At 41.6% G+C, this 20493-nt stretch overlaps 1 protein-coding gene across 4 annotated transcripts in view; it reads right to left on the reverse strand.

Annotated features, from left to right (window-relative positions):
• Positions 1–8800: 8800 nt before the first annotated feature.
• MAPK6 (mitogen-activated protein kinase 6) overlaps positions 8801–20493 on the reverse strand; it is a 64134-nt gene continuing 52441 nt past the window's right edge. For all 4 annotated transcript variants that reach the window (XM_063640687.1, XM_055279149.2, XM_055279151.2 and 1 more), the window contains 3 exons: positions 16130–16294; positions 13436–13637; positions 8801–11156 (listed from right to left, as the gene is read on the reverse strand). In XM_063640687.1, the coding sequence (XP_063496757.1) occupies positions 10058–11156; positions 13436–13637; positions 16130–16294 (1466 nt within the window). In that variant the 3' untranslated portion in view covers positions 8801–10057. The remainder of the gene's footprint in view (positions 11157–13435; positions 13638–16129; positions 16295–20493) is intronic.

The following is a 20493-nucleotide window of genomic DNA, read 5'->3' on the forward strand; positions in this document are numbered from 1 at the left end:
TTTTGAAAAACAATCCTTTAATAAGCTCTGCAAAGTGTATATGTGTGTGCATGTGTGTATATACATACACATATGTATAAAATAGGAACACTGTGTTAGGATAAGTATGATTACCTGGCATGTATGGTGGGGTTTTCTGATAGTGAGGGAAGTAGTAGGCCGGTCGTGCTAGCTCATGCCTGTAATCTCAGCACTTTGGGAGGTCAAGGCCAAGGTGGATCACCTGAGGTCAGGAGTTCGAGACCAACCTGGCCAACATGGCGAAACTCCGTCTCTACTAACACTACAAAAATTAGCCGGACGTGGTGGCAGGCACCTGTGGTCCCAGCTACTTGGGAGGCTGAGGTGGGAGGATGACTTGAGCCTGGGAGGTGGAGGTTGCAATGAGCCAAGATCGTGCCACTGCACTGCAGCCTGGGCAACAAAGTGAGACTCCATCTCAAAAAAAAACAAAAATAGATTTAGCAGATCTTTGCGGGTTTGATTTGCAGGTCTTGTTCTAGGTGTTGAGGTCCATCAGTGAACAACTCTGACAAAGATTCCTACCCCCATGGAGCTTACGTTCTAGAAGATAATAAACCTTAAACAGAATATAGTTGGTAAATCATAAATTACCCAACTGTGATGTATAAAGAAATTAGCCAGGCACGATGGCTCACGCCTGTAATCCCAGCACTTTGGGAGGCCGAGGCGGGTGAATCACATGGTCAGGAGGTCGAGACCATCCTGGCTAAATGGTGAAACCCCGTTTTTACTAAAAATACAAAAACTTAGCCGGGCGTGGTGGCGGGTGCCCGTAGTCCCAGCTACTCAAGAGGCTAAGGCAGGAGAATGGTGTGAACCCGTGAGGGAACCCAGGAGTGCAGTGAGCCGAGATCGCGCCACTGCACTCCAGCCTGGGTGACAGAGCGAGACTCCGTCTCAAAAAAAAAAAAATAAGTAGTGCCAGGCACAGTGGCTCACATCTGTAATCCCAGCACTTGGAGGAGTGCTTTAGACTAGGAGTTTGAGATTAGCCTGAGCAACATAGTGAGATCCTGATGCTACAAAAAAAAAAAAAAGGACACCTGTTTTAAAAGATTACCTGGGAGTGGTGGCACACACCTGTAGTCCCAGCTACTCAGGAGGCTGAAGCAGGCAATATCACTTGAGCCGAGGAGTTCAAGGTTGCAGTGAGCTATGATCGTGCCATTATATTCCAACCTGGGTGACAGAGTGAGACCCCGATTCTAAAAAAATAAAAATTTTAAGATCAGTAAGCTGGGTGCAGTGGCTCACGCCTATAATCCCAGCACTTTGGGAGGCTGAGGTAGGCAGATCACCTGAGGTCAGTTCAAGACTAGGCTGGCCAACATGGTGAAGCCCCATCTCTACTAAAAAATACAAAATTAGTCAGGTGTGGTGGCACGTGCCTGTAATCCCAGCTACTCGGGAGGCTGAGGCAGGAGAATTGCTTGAACCCGGGAGGCGAAGGTTGCAGTGGGCCAAGATCGCGCCATTGCACTCCAGCCTGGGTGACAAGAGCGAGACTCCATCTCAAAACAATAAATTAATTCAGTAAATGAAATTAATAGTCTTAAGAATTATGTTGTAATAAAATTGGAACATACTTTAAAAATTCCTCAATCAGTAACTTAAAGTTTAACAACAACAAGTATATTGGCATGACACCTAACAGACAGTTGAGTACATTCTTTAGTCATTTAAGAAAACTGAAAAAAAAAAAAAAAAAAACTGCCTAGGAATTAATAGCCTAAATTCTAGTCATGATTTCACTACTGCCCAAACTTGGGCAAGTTACTTAATTTATTTCTGTATCCTTCACTCACAGATGGGGATAATACATGGTCTACCTGACCTCATAGGATTATTATGAAACTCACATGAAGTATAGAAGTATGCTCTAAAAATCACCAACCAATAATCACTACACATAAGGGATTTTTTGTTTTTGTTTTTGTTTTGTTTGTTTGCTTGAGATGGAGTCTCGCTCTGTCACCCAGGTTGGTGTGCAGTGGCGCCATCTCAGCTCACTGCAAGCTCCGCCTCCCAGGTTTACACTAATCTCCTGCCTCACCCTCCCGAGTAACTGGGACTACAGATGTCGGCCACCATGCCTGGCTAATTTTTTTTTTTTTTTTGTATTTTAGTGGAGATGGGGTTTCACGGTGTTAGCCAGGATGGTGTCGATCTCCTGACCTCATGATCCACCCGTCTTAGCCTCCCGAAGTGCTGGGATTACAGGCGTGAGACACCACACCCGGCCATAAGTCAAGGTATTGTAATTGATAAAGCTATAAACTATCCTGATAAAGCCCACAAGAGACAAGCTGGGGCCGGGTGTGGTGGTTCACACCTGTAATCCCAGCACTTTGGGAGGCCGAGGTGGGTGGATCACTTGAGGTCAGGAGTTTGAGACCAGCCTGGCAAACACGGTGAAACACCGTCTCTACTAAAAATATAAAAATTAGCTGGGCATGGTGGCACGACCCTGTAATCCCAGCTACTTGGGAGGCTGATGCAGGAGAATCACTTAAACCCAGGAGGCAGAGGTTGCAGTGAGCTGAGGATCACTCCATTGCACTCCATCCTGGCTGACAGACTGTCTCAAAAAAAAAAGACAAGCTGGTAACATCAATGCCTGGAGGACCCCACTGGGTCTGGCTGGAGAAGCAGTGCCCTACAGAATAATATGTCTGACAGCTGACTATAAAAAAATAAGCAGGAAGAGATAATTTATTGCCATGTGTTGCAGGTACATTTGGGGACAGCCAGCTAAAAATGATCCTCCTACCTGCCCTCCATTCCCTATCAACAAGGGTTGACTCCCAATACCAGCAGCAATCCCTCAACATAACCCTGCCCCCTGGCCATAGCTAACTAGACTAGCGGGAGGGCCAATATGATTTGCTTTCAGAGAAACCTTGAATTGGGAGGGAGAAAAATAGGCAGAGGGGCGGACAGACAGAAGAACTCTATATAGCTGGAGGGTTACATTTGAAGTTGAAGCTGTAAGTAACCGTCTTCTACCCACTGTTGGGATCAGAAGCCCAGCTGGCTGAAAAAGAACAGAGCAGAGATGAGATGCAGAGTCCTGCTTGGGCTGCTGGTGCTCCCCTACCCCTGGCCTGGTTCCGGTTCTTCCTGAGATCCAGTTCTTGGGCTCCACAAATCACACTTGAATCCTGATAAATTTACTGTTTTTGCAAAGGCTACCGTGAGGTGGTTTCTGTTGCCACAGATCCTGAGGTAGATGCATAATCTAGGCTCGGTTCGGCTGGCAGGGCTACGAACAGCAATAGCGCAGAGGCAGTTGAAAACCAAACTGCACAGCGCTGTCTTAACTGGGTCACAAGCATGTTGTGCAATCCTAACAGGTACAGTCATCCCAGCAAAGAGAACAAACAGGGAAGCAGTTGAGCAGCTGACTCAGGAGCAGTACAATCGTTCACCTGAACTGTACCTACACTTGACAATGCAATTAAGGATAATAAACCAGCCCAACCAGCCTTACGTATTCCGAGAATTTCTAACTGCTCTCAGGATTGCAACTTGGAGCTTGCTGCTTCAGGAGAGTCACATCTAAGGAATCCCAAAGTTAGATACCCCTTTGCAAACTACACAAAGTTGGGGAACTACAAATACTATAACCCAAAAACTAATAAGCAAACCCCAGCCCTATCTACAGAGCTTCACTGTTCCAGAGCACCATTAGTCCAGAGGGAATTTACAAACGAGACAGTCAGCATTAGTTTCCTTCATGTCTTCATTCAGTAAATACAGTGTGCTCACCATGTCCCACACCCTGTGTCAGGGGCTGGGGATAGAGCCAAAGTCCCTGCTTCAAGAAGCTTATATTCTAACAGGGGAAGACAATCTGTAAATAAAGATATACCATGTCAGTGGTTATGTGCTGGAAGGCAAAATCAAGCGGGGCAGGGGCATGTGAGTGATGGGATGCATGCTATTTTATATGCACTGGTCAGGCACAGCCTCTGTGATAAAGTGACATTTGAGCAAAAACTTATTTTGTTTTTTTTTTTTTTTTTTGAGATGGAGTCTCACTCTGTCACCCAGGCTGGAGTGCAGTGGCGCAATCTCGGCTCACTGCAAGCTCCGCCTCCCGGGTTCGCGCCATTCTCCTGTCTCAGCCTCCCGAGCAGCTGGGACTACAGGTGCCCACCACCACGCCGGGCTAACTTTTTGGTAGAGACGGGGTTTCACCGTGTTAGCCAGGATGGTCTCGATCTCCTGACCTTGAAGAAAAACTTCTAATGAGGGAGGGAGGGAGGGATGCAGCTCTCTGGGCCAAGAGCTTTCGAGGCAGCCAGAAGAGCATGTAAGAAACCCTAAGGTGGGAGCAACTGTGGCCCAGTGCTGTTGGAGCCATGCGAGCGTAGGAGGGAGGAGTGGAGAGGTGCCTGTGAGCCTCGGTAAAGACATTGATATTTACCCTCAGGAGGGGAGTCATTCAAATTTTGAGAAAGTAGAGGAGTGATGTGGTTTGACTTAGGACTTACAAGGATCACTCTGCTGTACTGACCGTAAACTGCATGGTGGCCAGTTAGGAGGCTATTGGCACGGTCCCGCAGACTGGGAGGGTGTACTGGATCACAAGGCAGCGATGGAGATGGTGAAAAGTGGTCAGATTCTGGATATGGCCGTGGGATTCATTGATGGATTGGATGTGAGTTTTCAGAGAAAGGAGTGTAAGATGACTCCAAGGCTTTTGGCTTCTAAATGAAGATGCTTGTTCTGGGGGGTGGGGTGGGGGAAGCAATTGCAGACTCGTGGGCTCAGTCTAGTCTTTTGGAGTCTGAGAGCTGCTACACTGAATTCGTTTGGGCAACGGTTTGACTGGTGAGAAAGGACCAGAAGCTGGAGCCAAAAGTTGGTTAGAGCTGGTGGGCACTATGGCTTAGAGCAAGAAGCCATCTGTAGGTCAAGGCCAGAAGTTTAGATCGATAGGAGAATGCAATACTGAAGGCAGTGTCAAGGTCAGAATCCAGTGTTCAGTACAATGTGGGTGGCATGGGCAGTAATTCAAACAGGACAAGGGCCATGATGATTTATTAAGTACCAGAGATCATGCTAAAAAGGCTTTGTGTAAGTATCTCATTGAATTCTTACAACTTTACGAGTTAGGTATCATTAGCTCTACTTGACAAATGAGGAAAATCAAAAGGTTGAATAACCTCTACAAGGCCACAAGGCTTGTAAGCAGAGGAACAGTTTTAAGCTTTGATTTGATCTGACTCCAAAGCATGTGTGCCTAAACAGTATGCAATGCTGCAAGGTTCAATGTCCCAGCTGGCAGCTGAGGTTGCCTCAGAGGTTCAAGTCAGGAGGGTGTGGGATTGGTAAGTCCGGGTTGGAGGCAGAGTCTAAATGTACAGACATGAATCCAAGTTTGTGGTTTACATTAGGCACGAAGAAACAGGCTTGGACTGGACTCTGAACCAGGAGACTGGGAGCAGCATCTCAAATCTGGCACCAGCGTTCCCACTCACCCAGCTACAACAGCACTAAGACCTAATTAAGCAAGAGGTTGCAGAGGCTGACAATTGTAATAGATAGTCAGTATTCTGCTTAGCTAGGTTTGTAACACTACCACTGTATTATACTAAGATAAACATGCGAATCCAGTGGAATTTCTTTGTTAGAGCTCTGCGTTATAACTGAAACAGTGCTCTAACGTGGATGATCAAACACCCTTCCCTTCTGTAAGATATTTGTTACATAGATGTTGGAATTTACGTTGAAAGAGCTCACAAAGATCCTTCTCTTCACCTGGCTTAATTAAGGAGACTGCCCTAGATCCTACAGGAAAGAGCTTAGTGAGTTTACACTGCCCTTTCAAAGGCAAACAACCCTGGAGTTCTAATACTTTTGCCTTTTTCTCTACCTGTCAACTGGTGAGGGTGCATTGAACACAAAATTTCATTCTCAATCTGCTTAAAAGGCACATTTAATGCAGCCAGTTCAATAAAGATATTATAGAAATAAGATCTATAAGCAAACACATCCTGGCAAGAGCTAATCGCTGTGCTATTATAATGGGTTAGAATTGAATAAGGCACTGTCTGGTTCAGAAGTTGTTCCAGGTCAGTCTCAAGTAATACGCATTTCTAGTTTAATAAGGAATTTAGGCTCACCAAGATCGTGACACCCAAGTGACGGAGAGTCAGTGGTAAAACTGGGTCCAGAACTCAGATCTCCTGATTTCCAGTTCTATCTTCTTTCTTCTCTACTCAGAAGGTACTAGGATCTGAATGATACACAATGCTCATATGGAGAGGCCTCAGGTAAAACTGCAATTGACTAATATGCCATACATGATGAACCTACTTAGGGTAGAGCTTCTATTGGTTTTTAATTCAATAGTAAACAGGCACTGAAAAGGCTGGGAGCAGGTTAGCGGTTCCGACAACTGTCCACTTGCTGACTAGATCACTCACTAAATGTGCTCTATATAAAACACACCAAAGTATCGAATGGAAAACAGTGCTTGCAAATAAAGTAATTTCATAACCAATACTATGCAGGTGTCTTAATTGAGAAGCAAAGGTGGTATTTGCTTGGATTTTATTTGAAAACCCTATTTGATTCATGATCTACTTCTCCTTAGATATGGACCCCAGTGTAATTACATAATTGGCTCAGCCTTTAAGATTTAAAGCCTCTGTTCCCAAGCTGCAGTGGCTGGAGCAATAGGAAAGGAGAAACAAGGCAATCTCATATTGAAGTGGCTACTTAAGGATCCCTAAGGTGTAGTCATGATTTCCAGCCATGCAGTTGTTTGGAATTAGAAATCCTGATTCCTACTGTAAACTGAACATTGCAAAGCTGGTAGGATTAATTCAATGGAAGAAACTTGGTTTCTTGCTTGGAGGCATGTGGATGAATAGGAACTCTTGTGCATTGCTGGCAGGAATGTGAGTCAGTACAATCACTTTTGGACAGGGATATGGCATCTTCATAGACTTGAAGATATGTAGCAACTCTACTCCTAGGTATCTGCCCTAAAGACACTCTTACACATGTTCACAAGAATTCTCACTGCAAAGATGTTGGTAGAAGCAAAATTTTGAAAGATGTCATTTAAAAAATGTCGAGGTGTAGCAATTAAAACTAAAGCTATCAGGCAAATGATAAAATAAAGCAGGGATGGCCATACTCATGTCAGAAAAAAAATGCTTTACAGTCAGGCACAATGGCTCACACCTGTAATTACAGCACATTGGGAGGCTAAGATTGCTTGAGCCCAGGGGTTCAAGACCACCCTGGGTGACTTGGGGGAGACCCTGTCTCTATAAACAAATTTTAAAAGTACTATAAAAAATTCTAAAAACTAGCTGGGCATGTTGGCTCATGCCTGTGGCTCCAGCTACTCAGGAGGCTGAGGCAGGATTGCCTGAGCCTGGGAAGTCAAGGTTGTGGTGAGCCACGATCATGTCACTGCACTCCAGCCTGGGCCAGAGTAAGACCCTGTCTCAAAGGAAAAAAACAGTAAAAACAGTCACAAGAGACAGAGTAGAGAACCCAGAAATAAATTCTCATCTATATGGTCAAATGATCTTTGACAAAGGTGCCAGCTACTCCTAGGTACTCAAGAGGCTGAGGTGGCAGGATCACCTGAGCCTAGGTTCAAGGTTGCAGTGAGCTGTGATCACACCACTGCACTTCAGCCTGGGTGGCAGAGCAAGACTTTGCCTCTTTGAGTATTTCATCTTCATTACCCTATAAAGAGATACTTTGATTGCAAGTGGGGACAAAGTAAACGGCACATAAAATTTTTATTGGAAATTGACTTTACAACTTAGTACTCAGCTTGGGTCACCCTAAAGCAAGCGTATTTTATATAAGGGGTTTCAGTTTTACTTTCTTCTTTCTTTGATAACTATGTTTTGACTTGACTTTTTAATGCCAACAAGTCAGATCATTGTGTAGATGGCCACTAAACTGCCAAGGTGACAGTAATGAATGTGGATTAAGTCCAGGAGCCAAGTTTCCCAGTAAGAAAACAAACCTAGGCCTCCTTCAGGGAAGACAGCATTTTAGAGTCAAAGCTAATTATTCTCAAAATGAACATATATTTGCAAAAAATTGGTTATAACGGAGGATCAGGGACCAATGTCTGCTGCCCGTTGCTTCCTTTACATCCTGTCTGATGCTCTCATGACACTCAAAGCCTCCGCACTTGTCACCCCACCCAGTTCCAACTAAAAGAAGTGTCCCCTTTCTTTCCCCCACATATCAATTCTCATGACTGCACTTCAGAGCTTGTCCTCTTAAGGTAATTTGAGTATGTTTAAATTCATAACATGACAGTATTCAACCAGAAAATAAATATATGTATATATATACACATATGTATGTATATATATGGCTTTGTGAATCCAGATGAAGTCAGTTGTTGAGAAGGTAGGTGGGCAGATAGATATTAATAGAATTGGTGTTGTACAAAACAAGGATGAAAGACAGAAAAGTGAGGTGAAAAGGATGGTTTTATAGCTGGATAGGTAAAAGGGTAAGTTCTTAAGCAAAGATGTATTACAAAGCAAATACTTCTCAAGTTTTCTGACTGCACAGTTCAAAGTTTCAACTATACATTTTACCTAACAGTTTTGAAATATTATAAAGCTTTATTCCATTCTAATGCGTGACGGTGTGTCAAAAGACTTGAACCTTCTCAGCCTTTCAGACTAGCAATTTATAGCTATAATTCAAAGTGATTCTGGTAGTAATTTTCCTTCTAGCAGAAAATTTTCATTAACCCAAGAGTGAAACAGGAGCCGTATTTGCTGACCATGTTTTATTTGTCCTTTTTCTTCAAACAGGATAACCGAAGATACAGTATTCAATAAAATAAAATAGATGAAACAAATTCTAAGAGACTGCGATGCCACATGCTACGTTTAACCTAATTTTATTCATGCTTGCCTTGGGATGGGGGAATAGATCATTCAGTAAAAACATACAGTAAAAACAAACAAAATGTCTTATATCATGTACAACTTTTAAACTACAATAATGATGTACCTTAATTATTTCCATGCACACAAGTCTAACATTCGTTTTTTTAAAAAATAAACACAATTAAGACTTCTAGGAGCATTTTATAATAAAGTAATTCCTAATTAATTTTTCTTTGTAGATAGATCAAGCACCTCCAAAATACAAATTCCTATACACAGTGAGCACGTTACTTAAAATGAACACTTAAGTAAATTAAGTACGTGGACAGCCTTAGGATAAGCTGACATTATAGATTCAGCTAGGTAGGCAACAAACCATAGTGCCAAATGGAAAAAGTGTATTTGCAAATAAATTTTAAAAACTCAGTTAATTTTTATAATTAAATACAGAAAATATACTGATTTGCTAAAATAAATAAGATGTGATGTATTAACACTTCACTATAAAGAATGCATACCAGAACATTTATAAACAGTGAGTGAGTTTTAAGAATAGTTTACTACAATAAACGCTGGCTAAATAGAAGTGCATTTTGTGAAGCACTATGGGTGGTATATGTTTTGCCACATACTCTTGTTACCTTGAGGTAGATAACACATGTGTACCAAATTCGGCATTCATTTTCAGTTGCTGCTGGTATCATGTGTTTTAAGAAATGTGTACAGTATGAAAAACTTGAAAATACTCATGAATGAAAAATGTCTTAGGAAAAAAATAGCTATTTTCATGCAATTATGTACAGTCTCACTGTGTAAATTTCAAGGCAAGGTTTGTTTCCTGTAAAACAGATCAATGTTCTATGAGAGAATGTTCTTGTCTTACTTAGTGCATTTCTTGTCTCTTCCTGCGTTGCATTATTTTGCTCTAGTCTTTATTTTTGTGTGCAAATGACATGCCAGTTAAAATGAAAACTATCTCACATGTAGAAAAAGAAAGTCTGGATTTTTAAAAACAAGAACTCATAAAATCCTTACTCAATGACACCATCTGATTCAAGTAAAAAATGACTTAAACACTAGTAATAAAAAAAGACAAAACATTTCATGAAGAATACAAAGATACATGTCTGCTGAGTGTTTTAGTTCAGATGTCTCAGAATGCTGCTGTATGTTTGATGAGGAATTTGAGGGGAAGATTTCATAGCAGAAGGTGTTAATGTGGCCTGTATTGACTTAAGTGGTGACCCAACTGGACTGTGAAACTGCGGGATGCCTATGGACTCGAGCTGCTTGTTAAAGAGGAACTCCTCACTGTTGTTCAGAAATCCTTCCTCATGTCCTCTCTCCCCAAGCTTCCCATCCTCTACTGGCTCAGTTTCTAGCATTTCAGGATCTTCTTTCCTGCTAAAGAACTTGTCCAAGTAACTAGTGTAAGTGTTTTCCTTCTCAACTTGTTCATCCTTCCTTACCTCACAAAACTGATTTATGAAAAAACAGTCCTCCCCACCACTCACAAACTGGCTGTCCCAAGAAGACTGGTACAAGGCTTCTAATTGAGCCAGATTTGCCATTCCTTTTTCCTGTTTTTCTTGGCTTACTGACTTTGATATCAAACTTTTCAATTCTAGTTGGGACACTGAGCTATTCAAGTCATTTAATTTATCAACAACATCAGTAGGCTCATGCTGGGAACTAAGCTGAATAGTTCCTGCAATAAAGGAATCAAAATCAAATCCCTGATTCTTTTCCCTTTCTTTTCCAGCCAGTTGCTGTGATGCTTCCTCTAGCGCTATCTGGGCTTTAACCAATCCATTTCTTTCACATTTTGATTTGCCTTTCTTATCAGATTTTTCTTTGCTTTGTTCTTTCCAATTGGAAAGATCTATAATAAGCTTGGGTTCATAGTAATGGTTAACTTCACTCTCTCTCCAAACTAAGTTATCTAAATATGATGATGACCTCGTTTTGTAGTTACAAGTATGGCTACACTCCAGATCACAATATTTGTTTTCATGATGATCTGAGTATTGCCAACAAGGCTCAGTAGAGTAATTGGTATCAAAAGCAGGATCCTCCAGATACTTTTCCCGATCTCCATCCAAATATTTTCGGGGATCAACTTGTACTTCTTCTTCGTCAGTGACATCGGACAGAGCTCTTGGATCAAGCTGAACTTCATCAATATCAAAGTTGTTATGTACAGGCCAATCATGCTCTGAAAACTGACAATCATGATACCTGAAAAAAATCAATACACTAGTGTTATTCTACATATATGATTTCATTTTCAAATTCACTGAGTACCTTTTATGTGGCAGCACTGTGCTAGGTCTATGAGGGGATAATTATAAGAGTAAATATGTCTGCCCTGCCCTACCAGAACTTAGTCTTGATAGGAAAGCTCTGTTAATATATTTGGTAATTGCCAATGAAGTATGCAACTTCATTTCCAGTTTGTTTTTTGTCCACCAGTTCCATGCAAACAAAAGACTTCATAGCCACAAAATGCAGATCTCGAATCTCAATCAGGTACCTTACAAATTTTTACTCTACAGTAAGGGCAACTAGAAGAGGAAGAGGTTTGCTGGAAAACTCATCACCATGAATAGCAAAAATCTCCCCGTGTATACATGTTACTGAATGTGCTATCCTATTACTGACATGCACAATCATTGAGGGAAAAGATGACTTAGCTAGGTATAATAGAAAATACAGGCCAGGTGCAGTGGCTCACGCCTGCAATTCTATCACTTCAGAAGGCCAAGGTGGATGGATCACTTGAGGTCAGGAGTTTGAAATCAACCTGGCCAACATGGTGAAACTCCATCTCTACTAAAAATACAAAAATTAGCTGAACATGGTGGCGGGCGCCTGTAGTCCCAGCTAGTAGGGAGGCTGAGGCAGTAGAACTGCTTGAACTCAAGAGGTTGCAGTGAGCAAAGAGATGGTGCCACTGCACTCCAGCCTGGTAACAGAGTGAGACTCCGTCTCAAAAAAGAAAAGAACCATATTTAGGGTATAGAAATGGACACATGGAGGAAAAAAAAGTAGTTTGCTGATTTGTGTAAACATACCATACCAATACATCAACATTTGAGGAGGGGGAAAAAATTTCTTCTTAAAATCTTAAGATTAAAAAGATTGTCATTAGTGGTTCCCAAACTTGGCCATACATCAAAATCACTTGATGACTCTAAAAGCTACCATCCTACTTATATCTAAACTTCCCCAGAAATGTATTTAAAATGTATTTATTTATTTGAAACGGAGTCTCACTCTATCACCCAGGCTGGAATGCAGTGGTGCAATCTTGGCTCACTGCAACTGCTGCCTCCCACGTTCAAGTGATTCTCCTGCCTCAGCCTCCTGAGTAGCTGGGACTACAAGCGCCCGCCATCAAGCCTGGCTTACGTTTGTATTTTTAGTAGAGATGGGGTTTCACCATGTTAGCCAGGCTGGTCTCGAACTCCTGACCACAGGTAATTGGCCTGTCTCGGCCTCGCAAAGCGCTGGGATTACAGGCATGAGCCACCGCGCCCAGCCAAACTTCCCTAGAAATCCAATTATTTCACTTTATGAAACATCAAAATATGGATCATTATACACTCATGTTTAGACTTAACATAGGTTCAGTAAAAGAGACTTTTTTAAGTGTCCCCAAATTAATTTTTTCATTAGGAAAACAGATTCAAATATTGGCTGAGTACGGTGGCAGGCTAAGGCAGGCAGATCACCTGAGGTCAGGAGTTCGAGACCAGCCTGGCCAACATAAAACCCCACCTCTACTAAAAATTAGCCAGGTGCCTGTAATCCCAGCTACTTGGGAGGCTGAGGCAGGACAGTGAGCTGAGATTGCATCACTGCACTCCAGCCTGGGTGACAGAGCAAGATTCCATCTCAAAAAAAAAAACAAAAAAAACAAAAAAAAACTGTATCTAACATAAGTCAAATAATTTTTATCTTAAGATATAACTACTACTGAGACACTGGAGATATTTTATTGGATATGATTGAGTCTTGTCATCTAATATCTTAAATTTTTGACATTCAAAAAATGATTCATTTCCAACCTTCACAGTTAAAGGACTTTGTAATTTTATTTACTAAATATGCCTTAATGACCTTGAAAATGTTTCAAAGTAGCATTTAACTTTTCCCATGTATCATCTAACCAGTAATTACTTTATTAAATATTTTAATTAATGGCTATTTATAGATATAAATATTAAGGATCATTACTAAATTTTTCTTTGAGATGGAGTCTTGCTCTATTGCCCAGACTGGAATACAGTGGCATAATCTCGGCAGCCTCGGCCTCCTGGGTTCAAGTGATTTTCCTGCCTCAGCCTCCCAAGTAGCTAGGACCACAGGCACCCGCCACCACACCTAATTTTGGTATCTTTACATTACTAAATTTTTAAGACTTCTACATTGTCTCATAATTAAAAAAAAACTCACTACACATGGTCCACTGAAAGTTCAGTAAATATTATTTTCCTAATTTAGGATCAATTTACCTTTCCCAGTTATAAATGTGACTGTGAGTTTCATCCATAAGCAAAATATCATCAACTTCATCTTCAATATGAAAAGGATGGCTTGAAATTGGCTCATCCATTGGAAAGGAATATATGCTCATGTAAGGATGGGACAGTGCCTCTTCTGCTGTTAACCGATCCATGGGGCTAAATGTCAAAATTTGTTCCAGGAAATCCAGTGCTGCAGAAGAAAAGGTAAAAGTTTTTGAGAAAAGAATCGCTTACCTTTAGAAAAACAGTAAATGTTGATCTCATTTATTTAAATGACTAGCTAAGTGATTACCTTAGCACTTCATACTACACAACAGGAAATGAGCATCTTAATTGTACTAACAGGTCCCCATCTTATAAAGGGGAAATAATGGACTACACAATTAAAAAGTTAATTTGTCAGAAATAAAACTTACCTGATTTAGAACTTAAAAACGATTTTCTGGCTGAGTGTGGTGGCTCACGCCTGTAATCCCGGCCTAATACATAGGTTTTAATCCTAGCTCTGCAAGTCACTGGCTTAACTCAATTACTAGCACTGTAGTGCTGGATAGGCTACTAAAACTTGCTGAACATCAGTTTCTTCATGCATAAAGTAGACATAGATATTTCCTAAGGTACAAAAATGAGATGTAATCATAGTGTCTGGTATGTAATAAAAGCCCTTTCCCATCTTTCACTGATGAGCTGTTGTACTAATTTCTTGATCTCTGCTTCACATCACACTCCAACATAGTTCACACACTGCCCTTGTGCATCTTAGGACTCTGGTTAACCACAAATCCAGTTCTTCCCATAAAATAGTCTCGTAGGCCTTCCTTAGCTCCTCACGCAGCCTGAAAGCTGTATTTACACCAGCCACACACTTCTATGCCTTATTATATTGACCTTCAACCCTGGATCATCACCATCTATTCTCTGCTCCCTGGCGACACAAAACTGATGAAAACTAGCTGCAATATCCCATACCTGGCTCATTACAAATTCATACTAAACAATTTCACTGTGACCTTTGCTATCTGGCCTTCTCTTTATGCTCTCGGTCTTCCTTATCATTCTCAACAGATAAACCCACTGCACATTTGTCTCAATCCCTACCTCTTCACTATGGTCACTCACATATCCTCTCATCCTTGCCTTCTAAGTGAGAGAGATGGCCTTTCTCTCTCAAGCCAACCTGTACTCTAGAAAGAACCCTATTCTTTTCTTTAGAAAGATAATTTTAAGACACAGCATCTTTGCTGTTGCCCAGGCTGGAGTGTAATAGCATGATCATAGCTCACTGTAGCCTTGAACTCCTGGGCTCAAGGAATCTTCCTGCCTCAGCCTCCTGAACAGCTAGGACTACAAGAATGCTACAATGGTGCTGAAGCATGCTAAGATAGAGAAATACATGGTATACTACAGAAGGGGAGAATGAGAGGTAAGTATCGAGGGAAATGAACCAGAGTAGGGCTCCTAGGAGTCTTACACGTTCACTCAGATGTACTTAATCCTGTTTGCTTTCCTCCTTCAAAGATCATAAAGAGAGTGTAGGGTGAGAAGAACATGTATTCTTTTTACCAAGTTGCCACTGCCTCAGAATGTGCTCTGTCCCAAAATAAAACTCCACTGTTAAGAAGAAAGTAGTATAGAGTATATAATTGATAAATCTTTAGTCTCAGAAACTCCATCCACTCTGCATTCACTTGCTTGCATGCACAGTGCTGCCACATGTGACCACCAAGGATCTTCGCTCAATGGTTAACACATCGCAGTCACTGGCCAAATATTCAGTTTAGTTCAAAGATTAAAACATGGTCCCCACCCTAATGACGGTATGAAAAAGATGCAAATAGCATTATACAGCAAGGTTACAAATGCTTCAACAGCACCGTCCTCTTGATTAGTGACGACGACTCTGAAGTGGATCCAGGTTATCACTGCACACAGTGTCTCCACCTGGCTGAGCAGAGCCACACCTTATTGAGGGTATGCAGACACCCACCCTGTTCCCCACTCCACCTCCCAATACAGAATTACTAGTTTGCATTTTAAAAGCGCTCCTTGGCCAGGTGTGGTGGCTTACGCCTGTAATACTACCACTGTGGGAGGCTGAGGCTGAAAGGCTGCTTGAGCTCAGGAGTTCAAGACCAGCCCGGGGAACACAGTAAGACTCTGTCTCTATTTTTCAATAAAAAAATAAAAATAAAGTGTTCCCACAGAGGACTCGTTTAGTTATGAACAGGGATGTTGTGACAGTGGCTACAGGGTTACGAGCAAGGGAGCTGGCAATGGAATTTGTGAAGACAGACTCAAAGACTGATTAAGAATGTGGAACTACTGAAAAGCCTGCAAAACCTGCTGAAATTAAATACAGCAGCTTTCTTTTTATCCAGGCATTTACAGGAGTTCCAAGTATATCTGAGGGAAAAAACGCCATCATGATTTTGCCCCCAGTGCCTATATTCAAAATACTTGCTACTTGCTCTGGAAAGTGATTCAGAGGAACCAAAAAACAGATCGTAGCCCAAGTACCAGGCCAAAAAAAGGGGGAAATAAGAAGTTTTACGTACACCTTAAGTGTATAAAGACTATTTCGGAGAAAGCCCCATATCTAAGGATAAAAGGCTCCAGCTTCCCTACACAGATTCTGCCTCACACACAGGCATTAACGTGAGCGTCACTCTCGAGTCACAATACCTTCTCGACTAATTCCTGGAAGCAGCTGAGTTAAAGGTTTGTGTGGCTCAGTCATGTCATTTCTAATGTAAACTGGAATTACGCTGAGAAGCTCCTGACGATCTTCCTCATGTACAACAGGAATAGATTCTAAAATCAGCTGCATCTGTTCAAGTTCATGTGCACCTGAGGTTAAAAAAAAAAAAATACAATAAACACATTCCTCAATGTTTACTTATTTCACAATAAACATACTAATTTAAATATTATAATGACCAGTGGGGGGGAAAAGTTTGAATTGTATCATCAGCAGGTTTCATTGCTTTGACTATCACCAAGCTACTTATCTGTTTCAATTTCTGCTTACTGATGTATTTAGTTTTAGCTGCTTTGTATCCATAGGGAACTGACTCTTTTAAGTTTGGTCTCATATTAAGGTTATCACAAACTAGTGAAAAAAAAGCAACTGAGATTCAAGAGATCCTGGATTCTGGTCTTAACTGTACCACTAATTAACTGGCTATAACTTCAGAGACAATAGCTAACATCTGTTGGGACTTTATTTCAACATCAATGAAATGAAGGGTTGGACTAGACTGTAAAACGAGAAGTTTTATAGTTCTATGTTAGGGCTCAGTTAGCATTTCTAGGCTGTTAGGCAATTAAAGAAATAAGGAGGAAACTTTAGGCTAAATAGGTGACTTTTAAAAATTCCATTTGCTGTACCCCAGAGCATGGATGACAGAGTGAGACCCTGTCTCAAAAACAAAAAATAAAAATTCCACTTGCCCTTCCTTTAATGTCTATAAATTCATTGAACATTCAAAATTATTTTTATTTCCTACTATGAGCAGGACACTTGAGAATAGTTATGAAACAAAACAGACCAAGTGCCTGCCTTCATGGATCTTACAATCTTGTGGATAAAGACAGATAATTCTGTAAAGTAGGTTATATGGTGACATATGCTATAAAGAAAAAGAGTAAGCGAAGGGTGATAGCACTGTCGGGAAAAATACGGTTAATACTTTTTTAAAGTCAAGAGTTCGAGACCAGCCTGGCCAACATGGTAAAACCCCATCTCTACTAAAAATACAAAAATTAGCTGGGCAAGGTGCATGCCTGTAGTCCCAGCTACTTGGGAGGCTGAAGCAAAAGAATTGCTTGAACCCTGGAGGAGGAGGTTGCAGTAAGCCAAGATCATGTCACTGTACTCTAGCCTGGGCAACGAGACTTTTCTTTTTTTTTTTTGAGACAAAGGAAGGCCTCACTAAGGAAGTGGGGAATACACCAAACATTCATATGGAAGAAAGAAAGGAGTTCTAGGAAGATGGAGAGAAGCCCAGAGGAGAGAGGTGGGTTGGTATGTCCAAGAAACAACAATTAGACAAGTGTAGCAAAAGTAGAGTAGCTTGGGGCAGATAGTGGGAGCTAAGTCAGAGTGGTACTAGAACAAATGGTTTGCTTTACCCTGAGTTTGATGGAAAGCCATCATACAGTTTGAGCAGAGATGACATGATCTACCTTATCTTTCAACAGGACCACTCTGGCTGCGATGTGGTAACTAAAGACAGCAAATACTGAAGCAGGAAAGAGAAGGTCCTTCTAACAGGAGAGACATAATGGCTGACTGGACTCGGGGAGGGATAGTAAGAGCGACAGTAACAAGCCATTAAGAGTCTGGATATAGTTTGAAGAAAGAGCCCACAGGATCTGTGCTAACAGAAATGAAGGACAATGACAAGATTTTTGTCTAAGCAACTGAAAAATGGAGGTACTGGTTTGCTAAGATGAGTAAAAACAAAGTATAAGGAAGAAATATCGGGGCCCAGTTCTGGGTAGGTTAACTTTGTTATTAGACATCTGAGTGGAGATATTGAGTTAAGGAACCTGGAATTCAGACGAGAGGTCAGGGCTGAAGATATAAATTCAGGAGTCATCATCAGATCTAGATAATTCTTAAAGGAATGAAAAAGAATGAGACTACCCAGGGACTAAGTGAAGCTAGAGAAGCAGGGAGCCCAAGGACTGAATCTGGGATACTTCCAACGTGAGGAGAAAGAGAACTGGCAAGGGTGACTGGAAAGAGGCCAGGGAAGAATTCAAGAGTGGCGTGCCCAAAGACAGGTGAAAAAGCACCTGAAGAGGTGAAGATCAATTGCAACAAATGCTGGAGATGGCTCAAAATGAGGACTTAGAATTGATAAGGGATTTAGCATTATGGAGATCACTGATGACCTGTGGAGAGTGGTTTCTGGTGCAGGACCAAGCCTGACTGGACAGGGTGAAAGACAGAATGTAGACAGAGGAATTAAGAGCAGCAAGGATGCATGCATCTTTTGAGAAGTTTTACATCCAAAGAGTACAGTAGTATGTGGCAGTAGCTGAGGGACTGTGGGGTCAGGACAGATTATTTTGTAAGACTGGAAAACTTCTACCAATGTTTGAATGAATACTGATAAAAGTGATCTAGCAGAAGAGGTAAAGTGAAGATACAACAGATAAAAGTGCTACAGCAGGAAAGAGGGAAAATATCTACTGCCCAAGTACAAGTGTTAACCTGGGACAGGAACACCTACAGAGAGACAATCTGGACACACAAGAGAAATGCACCAAAAAATAAGACTATATGACACTTTCTACAGGCTAAAAATACACTGATTTCCAACGAATGCTTGGTCCTTACCTTTTGTTGCTCTGTTCATTTGCAACTTATACCTAATAACCACTCAGATTTCCCTTCATGTTTTTATTGAATGGTTCACTGACAAAAATCAATAAAGCACCTGGCAACTAGAAATCAACTACAACCTAGATCTTTCCAATCATTTCACAAATTATTCCTATAAAATGTAAAACTATGCTACTTAAGAGTTTTAAAACAAATCCAAGTATTTTTATTCCTATATTTAATGTCTGAATGTGCATTGAACATTTAAAAACAAACATTCACAAATACAGCCGAGAGCACTGGCTCACACCTGTAATCCCAGCACTTTGGAAGGCTGAGGCAGGTGAGGAGTTCAACACCAGCCTGACCAATATGGTGAAATCCTGTCTCTACTAAAATTTCAAAATTTAGCCGGGCATGGGGCCGTGCACCTATAGTCCCAGCTACTCGGGAGGCTGAGGCAGGAGAATCGCTTGAACCCAGGAGGAGGAGGTTTCAGTTAGCTAAGCTCATGCAACTGCACTTCAGCCTAGGCGACAGAGCAAGACTCCTTCTCAAAAAAAAAAAAAAAAAAAAAAAAACCTTTGTATAATCCATGCAGCAGCAGTAGATACCTCATTTCTATGATTTGGAGCATGACCAAATGATTTTTCATTGTATAGACCTAAATTTGTTTTTGTTCTAAGACAAAGTCTTGCTCTGTTGCTCAGGCTGGAGTAAGTGGCATGATCACAGCTCACTGTAGCCTTGACCTGCCAGGCTCAAGCAATCCTCCCACCTGAGCCCCTTGAATAGCTGGGACCACAGGTGTGTGCCACCACACCCAGCTACATTGTTGTTTTTTTGTCGAGACAGGGTCTCACTATGTTGCCCAGGCTGGTCTCAAACTCCTGGGCTCAAGTGATCCTCTGGTCTCAGCCTCCAAAAGTGCTGGGATTACATGTATGAGCCACACATCTGGCTTTTCTGACTCGTTACTGTGGTGGCTTTAAAATGTGTCCACTTGGCCGGGCACGGTGGCTCTTGCCTGTAATCCCAGCACTGTGGGAGGCCAAGGCACACAGATCACCTGGGGTCAGGAGTTTGAGACCGGCCTGGCCAAAAGGGTGAAACTACTAAAAATACAAAAGTTAGCTGGGTGTGGTGGCAGATGCCTGTAATCCCAGCTACTTGAGAGGCTGAGGCAGGAGAGTTGCTTGAACCCGGGAGGCGGAGGTTGCAGTGAGCCAAGATCGCACCATTGTACGATTGTTGCCTAGGCAACAAGAGCAAGACTCCGTCTCGGGGAAAAAAAAAAAAATTATATATATATATCCATTTTACCCCTGTTCATTTGAGACGGTAAAAAACGGGAAAAAAAAAAGGCCCAAAAATTCTTTTGATACTCCTCCCTTTAAAGGGTGGAACTGAACTCCGCTCCCATTGACCATGAAGTGTACTTAGTGACTCACTTCTAACACATAAAGCTAAAGTTGACAGTATGTAACTTTTGAGACTTGGTCACATAAAGAGATTTTACATGTGTGGTCAACTGATTTTTTATGAAAGTGTCAAGATAATTCAATGGGGAAAGAATCTTTTCAACAAATGGTACCAGGACAAGAGGATGTCCACATGCAAAAGAATGTATAAAAGTTAATCCCTTCCCCTCCCACCCCCGCCCAATACAGAGTCTTGCTCTGTTGGCCAGGCTGGAGTGCAGTGGCGAGATCTC

Source organism: Symphalangus syndactylus, chromosome 5, assembly GCF_028878055.3.
Source record: "Symphalangus syndactylus isolate Jambi chromosome 5, NHGRI_mSymSyn1-v2.1_pri, whole genome shotgun sequence".
Lineage (NCBI taxonomy): Eukaryota > Metazoa > Chordata > Mammalia > Primates > Hylobatidae > Symphalangus > Symphalangus syndactylus.